General features: G+C 32.8%; 1 protein-coding gene across 1 annotated transcript in view; it reads right to left on the reverse strand.

Annotated features, from left to right (window-relative positions):
• The window catches only part of LOC128226178 (RNA polymerase II elongation factor ELL-like), a 52,203-nt gene that overhangs the window by 872 nt on the left and 37,172 nt on the right, over positions 1–14,159 (reverse strand). Inside the window, exons 6-16 of the mRNA XM_052936070.1 lie at positions 14,081–14,087; positions 13,508–13,555; positions 13,165–13,268; positions 9,562–9,684; positions 7,598–8,011; positions 7,281–7,351; positions 3,392–3,551; positions 2,629–2,710; positions 1,766–1,955; positions 516–555; positions 61–231 (exon numbers count right to left, since the gene is read on the reverse strand). Coding sequence (XP_052792030.1) covers positions 105–231; positions 516–555; positions 1,766–1,955; positions 2,629–2,710; positions 3,392–3,551; positions 7,281–7,351; positions 7,598–8,011; positions 9,562–9,684; positions 13,165–13,268; positions 13,508–13,555; positions 14,081–14,087 — 1,366 coding nt within the window. The 3' untranslated portion in view covers positions 61–104. The remainder of the gene's footprint in view (positions 1–60; positions 232–515; positions 556–1,765; positions 1,956–2,628; positions 2,711–3,391; positions 3,552–7,280; positions 7,352–7,597; positions 8,012–9,561; positions 9,685–13,164; positions 13,269–13,507; positions 13,556–14,080; positions 14,088–14,159) is intronic.

Raw genomic sequence — 14,159 nt, forward strand, 5'->3', positions numbered from 1 at the left:
TACAGTAAACTTTCAGCCATGTCAGACTAATTTCTAAGAAACTTCTTTCCTATATATTACCTTGTATTCTATAGTGTTTTTGTGGTATTTCTTCCTCTTCATCTCTAGATTGATAAACTTCTGGGACACCTTGTCAATCTGGGAGTGCAGCTCACGATATCATCATACTCCACATTGAAGTCCTGCTTGTACTTGCTACGCTGATCATCACTTGTTATCATGAAGTACTCCCTGTAACAAGAGCACATATATCTTACATACTTGGAATACAAACATTCGGCTACATTGGTTTTTAATACATACAATCTGTATTACAACAGAAGATGTAGAAGCTGAAGAAATTAAACAACAAAATTACTAAGGTAGATCTGTGTAACAGAATATAAAAAACAATATGAATCAATTGATCAATAATCCAGAAGTATGCTAGTAAGTATTTTTTACAAAGATACAAGTAATATTTTGGACTATTCCATTTTTAAAAAACAACAACTCTGTAGCCATTGCTCACATACCTCATGTATTCTGGAGTGTCTGAAGTGGAATCGACTGTGTCTGGAAAAAAACACACTACATATAGACAACATAACATAATGACAACAAGCACAAGTTCTGAGAGATATTTTGGACTTTTCATTAATTGGTATTTCTTCTGCCAATGGGCAGGCCACAAGTTGTCAGCGCGAAGTGAAATACAGCAACCTATTTGTCTTCTAGTATATTATATTCCCATTGAAACACAAAATCAATTAATATTTCTTAAGGATTCAAGACGGATGAAACTGTCTTGAGGTAAAGAAATCTGACAACTGTAATCATATTCAAAACTGCAAACATGCAATAAATGATTTCACAACAAAGTGTGAGTGTGAGGGCACGGTATCATGTTTGTTGCTGATGGTCTGTCTGTATTTACGGGATGGTCTTTAACATCAACATATTTCTTCTTCATTGTTATTTTATTGAACGTGAAACTCATATTTGCATTGCTATTTCTAGTAATATTACCGGTAATATATTCTTGGATATTGTTAATTTGGAATTCTTAAAAATGAAGCATGATCCTATTTTTGTGAAATGTAATTGACTATTTGTTTGGAATCAAATAGAAAAGGCTCGGTTTCTCAATAACATGTATTAAATGTTTTTAAAAACTTTTCATTAACTAAAAGGTTCATTTTGAATTGATTTCATTTTACTATATATATTTACTTTATTTCTTAGACTTCAAAGTAGAATTCTTTTATGCATAAGCAGAGGTTTGTCAATTACATGTCTTTGTATGTTTCATCCTGATAAGGTCATAATCATAATATAATTGAAAGAGGAAATTTTAAGCTGAATTTCCATCATCGCATTACAAACACTGTTTTACATGTATAGGTAAAGCTGTTAACAGTACCTAGACATGCTTACATTAAGCTCAATATTGACTTTCAATAATGTATTTTTATAACACTCTTGCTGTTCTTCTTCACAATGATGGTTAACAAATATGAGTTATTATATTAACTACCTCCAGGAAGATCCACATTTTATATTACTCCACACTATTAAAGCAAGAACGCTTTTAGATTTTGAAAGACAAATTATAAAAGCAAATCGCAGGAGTCAGTTGTCAAGGTTAGTTGTTCAATATAAATGGAAAAGAATGAAACTGTTGATGGACCTGGTTCAAGGCAGACAGAGAAAATGGTTATTTTGGTATGATGTTAATTGTCTGACAACACCATAGGGATACATAGGAATTAAGATGTATATGTACCATCTATATTTTCCTTTTTGTCTGATATGTCTGTGGTAGAAGATACGCTGTTATGACTGTGGGAAAGTCTCTCCTCTGTACTAGGGCGTGACTCCTTCTTGGTACAGTGTGATATCCTAATCTTTTTTGAGCTATGGTGTGTTGAACGATTACTGTCTTCCAACGAGCGCTTCAGGGACTCAGGCTTTTTCTGTAATGGTACATCTTTGTTAGATAGCAATTGTTACTCTCTTATCAATTAGATGAATAACAAGTTTCTACTTGATAAGTCAGGATTTTGTTTCTGAAGACCATCAGGCTCAGACAAAATGGATGCATTACTTATTTAAAACATTCCAATGATAACTTTATCTAGAAATATAAAGCAGCCTGTAATCAATTCTCTGTGTTGGGTTCAGAGCAAGTTAACATTTAATTGTAAGACATTATCATGAAATCAAAAGAATAGCATGAACTTTTCACAATAACAGTATTCACTACAAATGTCTTCATGAAAAAAAATCCTGTAGACAGTGGCAAACAATATCAATAGTGCAAATTGCTCTCTTCAGACTAACTGCAATGTCTCCACTTGCAGCGAAAGAAAATAACATTTGCGTTCGGGTTTTTTGCTTTGACAAGCGAGAGATGTTATTTTGCACTGTCCATAAATGTGTGATTTCAGTTAAAGTTTGTGAACAACTATAGACATTCCTGATTTAATTGTTTATAAAAAAATTCTGTAATAGCGAACCTTCCAAAGCAAAAGAAACACTCTAAGAATCATGTAATGAGACTGTACTAGCTTCCTAAGCTTCAAGAGGTACTAAAAGCTTTATTGCAGGCACCCTAAATTACTGTTAAAGTCAGTATAATATTGTTACCTGTACAGTTGAGGATTGGCTGTCAGGACTTCTGTTGGCCGGGGACGCGGAAGGGGACACGGATGAGAGGCTAGCCATCTTCCTGCAATGTCATCATTAACTTATAATACACAATACAGACCAAGTTAACATCAATGGGCTTACATCAAAATACTTAATTCGGTCAATAACCGTATGCATATGTATTGTTGAACTACTGTACATTGTATGAGGCAATATCACATTTCCACAATACAAACATGACAGTTTGATTCGTAAGTACTTGAAGCCTTGTTCTGCATACACTATCAGTTCATATGATAATGAAAAAGGAGTTTTTTATAAATAATATGAAACCAACGTCCATGCATTTATATGCATTATATGATAACAATAATCTGATACAAGTATAGTATCCAACCTACATATAAGACAGTTCTCTCTCTCAATAGTGACCCCGTACAATTTTGGTATCATTTGAAAGATATTTACTTGTCAGTTACTATAAATAAGTTAAATAAATGACCGGAACGTCCGGAAGTATATCATACATAATTTTATCATAGTTTATATGCTTGCTCTATATTCAACTGAAATTGTACATGAAAGACAAATATTGCAATATACGAAGGCCAAAAAAACTTCTTAAATTATTTCAAGTAAAGTCATTACACTTTATTTTCTGCATTCAATATTTTGTTCTTCACATATTTGTTACACCATAAGATCAACTAGTATATCATCCGTTTACAAATAAACCATGAATGTAAGCGAGTGTGTGTACTTTTTTAATATCTGCCTATCCTCCTCTGTGTAGAAGGGCCAGTCAGAGCGCACCTCGGCGGTGTACAGATATTTGGCCAGGCTGAACACATTGTCTTTGGCTACAGCCACCTGATTCAGGATTGCACCTAGTTGATCTTTGTCTTTTTTGTTCTCTCCATCTGAAAAATAATACAATGAAAGATAAATAGGACAGAATATGTTTTAATCCTTCAATCTGTTATGTAGAACAGCCACTGAGAACAGCATTATCCGTCCTAGATTTATGTTGGCAACACTGCCTATAAGGAAACTGGTTTGCACTAATATTCTGTAAATAGAGTCAGACATATTAATTATTAACAGAACAAGAACACTTGAAGGCTTGAAACTATGCTTCAGGTTGATGTCTTCCATGTTTTCCTACTTCATTGTTAAAGAATTAAATCAGACTGTGTCTTCCTATGACCAATGTCACAATGTACGAACATTAACCAAGACGTCCTTGTACAGTTGTCAACATTAACAAACCTTTTATGAACATATGTTACACATGTAATAAAGAAATAAACACAAGTTAATTTCATTATACATTCAATTTATGCCTACAATAAATGTACTCGTATATAAATCATGGTTTTCATTGAATGTTGGATGTTATAATCATATTATAATAAAGAATCATTACATTTATGGCAAGTGAATATGAAACAGAACAAAACAAGATATTCTAATTCATGTGAGGGATAAACTTTTAATAAACATTTCCCAGTACAGAGCATTAATGACTTTTGACGCTTCACCGATTTTTCTATTGTCAACAAGCAATTTTTACACTAATACGCTTTAATACAATTAGGTCACTATCATACAATACTTCATTGCAGTTACTTTATCAGAAACAGGTCTAATGAGCGGAATAGCTAGAAGTACAAATATAATTCCTTAATCAAATATTGAAAGATTCTTATGACGGGGTAATTTCTTTTGTGATAACACAATGATGCAGAAGAGCTTTCTGGAAATGGAATGATGTCACAAGAAGCTAAAGCAAGATAATAATACAAAAATCAATGATTCGTGATTATTTACTTTAACAAAATGACGTCTTATGGTCTGCATTTGCTCAGCTAATCTGTACAACACGAAGAATGATATATATCATTCTTTGAAAAGTCACTGATGGTCTGAGCATGGCTAAAGCAGTAAACAATGTGTTTTAATTGGTTTTCAATTTTCAAATGTAAGTGTTTACATCATATGCGTCTGATGTATGTCAGAACTGACATGACTTGTCATATTGGTAAGATATAGTACACTATTTGTTTCATTTGCACTATCAATGTATACATTATTACCATCTCTGATTGTGTTTGTCATTATAAGTACATGCTTTCAATCATTTAATACATCACAACGGTCTCTATTAAAGTTGGTTAATCAGTTATTGTTCTCGTATCTAACAGAGTATTTATAAGTATCTTTTTCATATAGCAGTTCTTTTGTTTTTAGACGACAAATAGTATATTAGCTTGTAAATCCATGAGTCTGATTGGAGGACTGAAAAAGGACTGAAAAATATTTGTTTAACAATAGCAGTTTATATGAAATGTCAAAAAACAGAAATACAATGTACATCACACAGGAAGCATTTAAAAAAAATGATAAAATTAGCAGTAAATTAGAAGTGTCCCTCAGGCATAAGAAGTCCAAATTGAGGACTACAATATTTACAAACATTTGTTATCTTTGGCAACAACAATATGATTAATTTACACGACAAATCACTGGTGACCAGTGAGTAGTAGATAGTGAATTAGCATCTGTCATAGTTCACAGGTATTCGGAGGCCTCGGGCCAGCCAGGGATCACACAGGTAACATTGCGGCATCACTATTACATCACCACGTCACCATACATATGTACCTTGATTGGCTGCATATTATTCAATCAACATTGGCAAATAAATCGAGAAGACTAATGTTCACCAGTGTGACCAATCATCAGTGTGCAATTTACCACTAACATGCCTTTCCTTAGATTAATAAGAGATTGAAAAAGCACTACCATATAAACAACACCAGAAATCATAATTAACATGATCCAGTATTTGTTTTGTGGTTCAGATTAAAAATGTTAGGTAACAAATGCAAGTAATTGATTGAAAGTGTGCCTTATATTGGAAAAAGGCATGAGTAAGAATAAGAGACCAGCCAGCTAGGAACATAAGAATAACATGTTTTAATCCGGCATTAATTTCCAGAATTCCTAATTAAACCCATCTTCTACCTACATGCGTTTAAATATACGATTTCAAATATATGTTTTACATAAGGTATTTAAGTCTTATATCCAATAAATCAATATTTAAGCCATGACTTTATATTGGGAATATATGTTGGACACAAAAGTCACAATAGTTTATTTTGTTTACCATTTTGTTTTGTATATTTCCATAAATGTTCTTATCATGCTTACCATTTTAATATATTTAAAGGTCAGTGACTTTTGACCATAGTTACAAACCAGAATATAGTTCATCACAAGTGTCATAAATATTCAAGGTGGAATTTTGTAATGACCATTTGTTTCAGGTAACGAGTTCAAAATGATAAAATAATATAAGTTATATGTTGGCGCTTTTTAACTGGCACAAGGCTATTGATTGAAAAACAAATCATTTATGATGGCTAATATTTTTAATCTGTACACAACCATATGTTTTCAAATTTTTTTCGATCATTCAAGTTAAATGACTTAAACATAACCATGCATTAAAATAAAAACATCTTTTTTGCGTCAGTCTGCATTGTTACCTCTATAAATTACAAGTAGTTGGTAAATGGCCAATCACAAACCTAATATCCTGTTCCATAACCTTTCAAGCTTAAAATCTGATATAAGGCATATCAAAAATAGACCCCAACAGTAAGGTTTCAGTGTTAATGTATTTGCTCTGATATATAAAAGGTTTGTAAGCAAGCGTAAAATGTACTAAACTACTGTACTAAATTATGTCAAATACATAAAATCATTTTTAAATAGAAATAGAAGGTTTATTTGGCATATTGTAACCAATGACAGGAAAACATTGTACATTAAAATCAATGGTGAAGCACTATAAAGTCTCAGTCATGAGTGAAGATCATGTTTTCAAATTAGATACATATCTTGAGTTATTCTATTTTTGGATAAATGTGTTCACCTAATTTAACTGGATATATCTCACAATCAAATCTCAGAGTAGATTACACTGCTTATATAAGTGTTACATGATTGTCCCTTCATTCTACTGTCTTTTCAAAGAGAATAGATATGTTGTACCTGAAGCAAATGCATTGGAATAAACTTGTACTTACAATAATTATGTACTTTTACACTAAGTACCGTAATTATAATACAGAAAAATACACAAATGTTTTGACCCAAGGATTAATTGATTAATCAAATAATTACATCTGTTCTAAAGTCAACACCCTTTGTAAATCAAAGTGTTTATCATTTGTTTTTAGGTTTAAGTCAAACATACATAATTTAGCAGTTTGATTGGCTCCTGGATCATTGTACACAGCAAATAATTCACTGTTCAAAGTTTTCAGTTTCATACACAAAGTGAAAACCCCCAAACACAACATGAAACACATGCACCAATTACTCGTACCGTAAATGACCATGAGTAGGATGCACTTTCCCCCAATAATTCCCAAGAAAAAATAATGTCTGTGTCTTATCTATTGTATATTATATCATACATAGTTTGTACTCAACTAACTGTTGTGAACTACGGTTCGTGTTATCATCGAGAATGGAATGTTAAGGTTGATCCTTACAAGTCAATGTAAGTGCAGAGCGGTGCAGTTTTAACACCTTCAATACAATCTAACAAAAGGGGCTTGTACTGATTGACCTACCTTTCCGTAGTCTGATGAGAAGTTCAGGTCGCTTGTAGGAGTGGATGGCCAACAGGTGAATTATCCTGTCCCTGAAACATGAGAAAAAACTTGACATAACTGTTACTTTATGTACATTTAAATGACTTCACAAATATGAACATCAAACCCCATGTTTTACTGAATTATGCTATTGAAAAAGAAATATCAGTACGCTGTTACAATAATCATTCATTCTTTTCTGGTAAGTGTAACAATTTGAGCAGTGGTGAGTTTTCACTTTATTTAAAAAAGCATATTTTTTAGCAAGCCATATTATAAACAACTCCCTCTCTCACCTGTAGGGCATGGCAGTGATGGCTGAGTTGCCCGCTGTCCGGCCAGTGGACTGGGCGGCAGGTTGACTAGGGTGTCCACTTGGTTGACTGGGGTGTCCACTTGATTGGCTTGTGTGAACACTGGACTGGCTAGTGTGTCCAATGGGCTGGCTAGCGTGTCCACTTGGCTGACTGACCGGAGTGGGCGACACTGTCTTGGCTGACGTGGGATTGTGTGGGGACACAGCATGTCCCTGTGTTGCGTATGATGGGGATGGGCGCTTTACAAAGTTGACCGGGGCTGAGGAAGGGGGCTTTGGTTTGACTGGCTGGGCTGGTGGTGGCCGGGATGGCTGGTGAGTGGGGGCTGAATTGCGGATCACTGTGGTCTTCTTACGACTAATACGCGGACCACTCTGCTTTATCACTTTGGTTCTGTTAACAAGAAATTAATCGTACAAGTCATGCTACTCTAACGACCTTTGCCATTATCTTTTATTTTTGTATATAGTGATGCAAGTTTCACAAATTATCATAATTATATACTAAACATGACTGTGTTAAGTTTGTTGACACATGCCCTCTTGTTCATTCAACTGCTGTTTAACCAGAAGGCTGTCATCCTATCACACATGTGCATCCTTTTAGGGCAGGTTTAAGGCTTTTTTCTATCAAACTCATAAAATCAAGGATTGAAATTGCCCTACTTTTAATCAGCTAAACAAAACCATAGGCTTTTATAATTCAATAAACATCATTAAACCCATATTTAAATGTCAATGCGGACTTCTGTGCTTGAGCAATCCAATAATTAGCAGGTAGGATTGGCCATAACTGTTGGGCCATTACTTAAGGCACAATTGAAATTTCTTTACCTCAGAGGTTTCTCAGACAATATCTTTCATGTTAAAAGTACATTACATGTAAGTTCTACTGACTAGAGCAGCATTTACAGCAGTTACATGTCTATTTTTACATTGTAAGTTGACAACATTTTTTCATGTAATTCACATGTCTTCACAATAGGAAATTCTTAGAATTCAAACTGTTTTCTTTACATACATTTGATTTTGAACAATTGCATTGTATACATGTGTGTTAGTCAGCATCACATCCTCAACTGTGCTCATTGTTTCTTTAGTCGAAAAAAAAAAGTTAGAACAAAAAGCTTGATACATGTTTGACTTGAATAGTATCACAGTGTTTTGAGCAGCTAAGAGGCACTCGTATAAACAATTTACTCCTTCCAATGGTAATAAAAATCTAATAATTTTAGTAATAACTAAATATTTCCTATTTCTGACATTGTAATATCCATATAAAAATGAATACACTATTGAAAAATGTATGTATTAGAAGTTTTTGTAATTCATTTAATTTAACTGGACCTTAAATATCAAAGTTAATAATGGGAAAAACATTGTGCTGTGTCACATACAATACATCAAACTTTCGAATCAGCATTGAAACATTATCCGAAACAGAACAATCTCAATGCTTATGTGATATGACTTTTTCAAGATGTTCTTCAAACCCAGAAAGATGGTTCATTGGTTGATAGTGTAAAATATGGATATGTTAATCATGCTTCACAGACTCTACAACTGTTAATGATGTTAAAACAAGATGGACAATTTAGAATTATATCATAATAATCTATCATGTAAAACATACATTTTCTACATTTTTCTTTTGTACAACATATTGAAAATTAAGTTGAGGGCTAAATTTATATTAAAACCATCATTTTATATATTTATATCTTATAATTGATCTTAAATGGAGCAATGTAAAAGCATGGACAAATAATTAATAATATTCAAACGAAATACCTTTAGATTAGTCAGAACATCACCAAGGTCTATATATGTATGATTTAAACTGAATTTGACAATAAATGCACAGAAACTTGTCATATATACTAATGTAGGAAATAGAAAGCAAAAAAACAGCAAAAAGAACCTGTGAACATAGCAAATACATACGAGTTTTTCTTGCTGTCAATCTCGGCTTGTGTGACCCGTTCACGGGTAGTTTCGAAGAGCTCGCTGGTGGCATGAATCTGGATCTTGTTGGTCATGCTGCCCTCCAAAGTCAGCTGGCCACCTCTGAAGCATCAAGTCAGCATAATAAACAGTGGTTGAAATTAGCATATTTGCTTTCCAGGCTTGCTGAAATTCTGGATTTTATATTGCAGGACTTGTTAAGAATATTGATGCCAAGCACTTAGTGTCAGAATTCGGGCTTCACTGGACTGCACTATCACTTTAGGGAAAAAAATATAAATGTACAGCAGAAATACTCAGCAGATTATTAATTGGTCAGTTTACAAAAACTGATTACATTGGCTTAAGTCATATTAAATAGAAATATTTCTCTACTCTTTTAATCAAAAGAATGATATATTACAACAATCTAAAATGTAGGAGGTCAACAACCAGAAGAATGTGGACACTTGGCCACACGCCGAGTTCATGGGAGACCCACAGCTGTTCACAGTTCCTTAGTTTAACCTTGTGAAAACCACGCTCATCATAATTGATAAATAGTATGCCTTTCATCAAAATGTTTACCTTAACTGTTATAAATGCTCGTTCAGTGAATATTTTTTTTTAGACAAATGAAATAGCATATGAGCATAGGAACAAGCATGAAAGTGTGCTAAAATTCCAAATGAAAAATACATAAATAATTAAATTTGCACTTTTGGTTACTAATAAAACATTTAATGATTCAAACCACTTAACATGTATTTACATAACAAGATGTAAATGTAGAACAAGATGCTGTGTAGGGACTGTTCAATATTTGTAGATGCAAATTAAAGATACTTCAAACCTTCATTATCAAGTTGATAATCTTAAACCATAACCACAACAGATGCATTAAATGTTTGAAATTGAGGTCAGTGGCAAACAAAGTGTGGAAAGGGAGACGTTTACATTCAAACTCTGAACAAAACAAGACAATACACTATTGTATCATCCTTCTCTTAACTTCACTGTGTACATGTTGGCCCCATCTATCAGCAGTTAAAACAGGTGATGTAACCCTCGCATAGACTGACCAAATCTACAAGTACATATACAGTGGATAATGCCACTTCTTGATGATACCCTGGTTGATATTTAAGTTGAAATGACTGCCTTCTGACAAAATTATTATCAAAAACTAGTAACAATACTACGTAACCTTTGTGTAAAATATTATGTATAATTATTCAATCAACTTTATATTGGGAAAGAATTGAAAAGAATATTCGCAGGGCAAAGTCAATGTTTTGTGCACCCAAAAGGACTGAAGCCAAGAGGCACAAGTTAAAAGATCTTTTTATAAATTTAATAATGATTTAGCTTAATTGAAACACCTAAGAGAAATCTGTTAAATAAACTAGGGGGATTTTCATTTAGCAGCTAAGAAAGCATCTGACGAAACTTTTTTGACAAATTTCCATTTAGTCATTAATTGGTTTTAATAAGTTTTTTTTAGAAGTTGGCTTATACACACTGCTGGTTAGTATATGGGCATTTCACACAAAACACTCGTACAAGTTAGCATTTATTATTGGTCTTCCACTCAATTTCATATTTTGCTTCTGTTAATTCATCATGCTTTTTAACATTTATTACAGCGATTCTGATTTCAATTTTTTCTGATTAATTTGTACAATGTAAAATGTGCTGTAATAAAAATCATTGACAATTAGAATTCAAATTCTTTTCTAAATTTTTCAAACAGTTATGACACTTCACTGATTCTCCATTTAACATTGGAAATTTACCATTTATTTGGTAAATGTAAGAAATCAAATCTATATATGTATGCATGTCACTCATTCACCTCTATGTGAAATTATTATCTGATATTACCTGATCTATTCATGTATTGCATTGTATGCATGATAAAAAATTAAATTGACATACAGAGATCTATGCAATAAGATGAATCAAGAAGCCAGTCTTGTTGAAAATGATATTGGGATTTAAGCTAAAAAGTTATGGAAGGGTGTCCTTCTGTTCCCATAGAAGATCGGCAATCATACCCTTCTTCCTTTATATAATTAATAGCTTGGGACTTCGAAATATTCTTTCATTTTGATTAAAACTGATTTGATTGTAAATTTTATAGATACAAACTACACATACTTGGCAGTTGTAACTTAATATAATTATTATTTTATTTGAATACAATCCCTAAAATTATCTTTTAAATTCATAATATTTATACCCCTTTACAGCCTTTAACAATGTTCCCTTTCTCCCTTAGCACCTTGCCCCTAGTCTGCAGCACAAACCTGACTTAACCATCAACACTGATTAAATCTTGTATTAATTAAATGTACCTACTTCGTTCAGTTCAGGAATGATATTTATCTGATGTATTTCAGTAAGATGTGTGCAAGATAACAACATGTTGTGACATTTCTTCATAATGTTAGTGGAACAAAGATCATAAATTTATCATTGATCAATATAATAAAAAAGTTGGGAATATATCAGTGATATATATTTCCCGTCATCTGGTTAATGCCGTGAAGGTTAAAGTATGTTGGAACTACTTTGTAGTGTATTGACTTGTTTGTCATATAGTTATATGTAGTACAAGAGGTAAATATATTCTGGATCATATCCAAATTATCTAGGATAATGTAGCAGTTAATTAATCAATAATCATTCATGAGCACTGCCAATACATGTTTGTTTTTCTTGATTTACCTAAAGGCTAACTTAACAAAACTTTTAACACTAAGAGGCTTAACTCAACAAACTGTTGTATATCCAAACAGTGGAAGCCCTTATGTTATGGCTTTTGTGGTTATATTTGGATGATGTCCTATACCCATCAAAATTGGGAATTGTTGGGTGTAAATGTTAGAAAAAAGAGAAAAAAAAAAAAAAAATTATATTTCAGGTAAAAGCATGAGCTACATATTAGCTTAAGGGTTTTGAAGGGTGCTGTACCCTGTTCTTTATTTTTAACACCCTTCTGCTCTCATAACAGCAAGTCTACCCTTTTGGCTGCCCATAATTCAAAACTTAAGATAATGTAATATTATTATTCAATTAAATTGATAACATGATTATAGAATGGATACAAAATTGGCAGTTGGAACCTAGTATTACTTCAAATAAAAAATATATCTGAAAATGCCCAATACAATGTGCCCTTTTCACCCATGGCATCCCACCCTTGAAGTACCCTGCCCTTTTTTAATCTGGTTTTAACCCTTACTATATTGTATTGATCAATACATGCCATCTGTTTAATGTCTTTGTGACAAAATGAACCCTATTTATAACAACACAATTAAACAAGAGCTGTCACAGGAATGTGACAAATGACCTCCAAAAGGCCTCCTTGGGTAGATTGCTATATTAGTTATTGGCCCTGTATGGACATGTAACATTTTTTTAATGATGACCTACCCTAACTCCCTATGAGTTTGGAAATATCGATCTGAAGCATTTTGAAAGATCAAAGTATGTACATGGAAATGATAAATCACTGCAAGATGGAGGGGAAGTGAACTTGTCTCTGGGCATATGCGTTCTTCAGTTATTGATTGGAAACGGATTTGCAATTCTTACCGTGTTTGTGGCTGGCGAATTGCATCAAAGCTCCCATTTGGTTCCAGGGCTGACAGAGTAAATTTAAATGTTCTGGTCCCATTTCCATCCGGTATCTGTATTGCCTTTAAACAAAAAGAGTTTGAAAGTAAATGTCAAATGACGAAAAATTATTGTAAAGCAAAATGATTTGGCGACGAAAATAAAGAAATGACAAATCTTTAATTAAAAAAAAAATCATCAAAATTATCAAATGGCCTTGTCCAAGGCTGACTCTTATATTTGCTTCAACCACAAAACATTTTTGTAAAAATGTATAATTCTATCACCATGAAAAACAATAAAAAAACAAAACATAACTTACCCCAGAACTTTCATCAAACTGTATACTTGGTTTCTGACAATGTGCCGGCTGCAAAAAAGGAATAAATTGTTTCTATCATTTTAAAAGACGTTAAATGAGTTACTGTAAGTGTTTGTTTATGAAAATAGTTAACGGAAATGGCAATATTTTGTCAGCTACCACACGTGCCAGAATTTGATAAACTATTAAACTATCACCAAATATTATAATATAATGTATGTAACTTCTTCAGCATCAACCAACTATAAATTTGACATCCTAAGTGATGGAGTGAAATGAAAAAACAACGAAACTAAAGTTCAATGGCAATACTTTAAAAAGAGAAACAGGAAAGAAACTTAGTGTTTACAGGTGGATTTTTTGTTTTGGCTACTGTGCAGATGGGGAACATAACGAATGTCCAAATGCTAATAAAAAATCATCTTGTCATCATAATTGTGGCTAATCCCAAGGGTTGGAAAAGCTGATAATAAATATTTAATCCTAAAAAATATCCAGGGATCTATTTGAGTAAGAGGGATTTATGTTCAAAGCGGTAAAAGGGGCTAATAGAGAATGTCAGACGTAATATACCTTTAGACTGTGAACCACATCATAGTATTAATAAGTTTAATGTTTAATATATTTCAAACAATTTATAAAAAATATGATG

This window comes from Mya arenaria, chromosome 3 (genome assembly GCF_026914265.1).
Source record: "Mya arenaria isolate MELC-2E11 chromosome 3, ASM2691426v1".
NCBI classification, from domain to species: Eukaryota; Metazoa; Mollusca; class Bivalvia; order Myida; family Myidae; genus Mya; species Mya arenaria.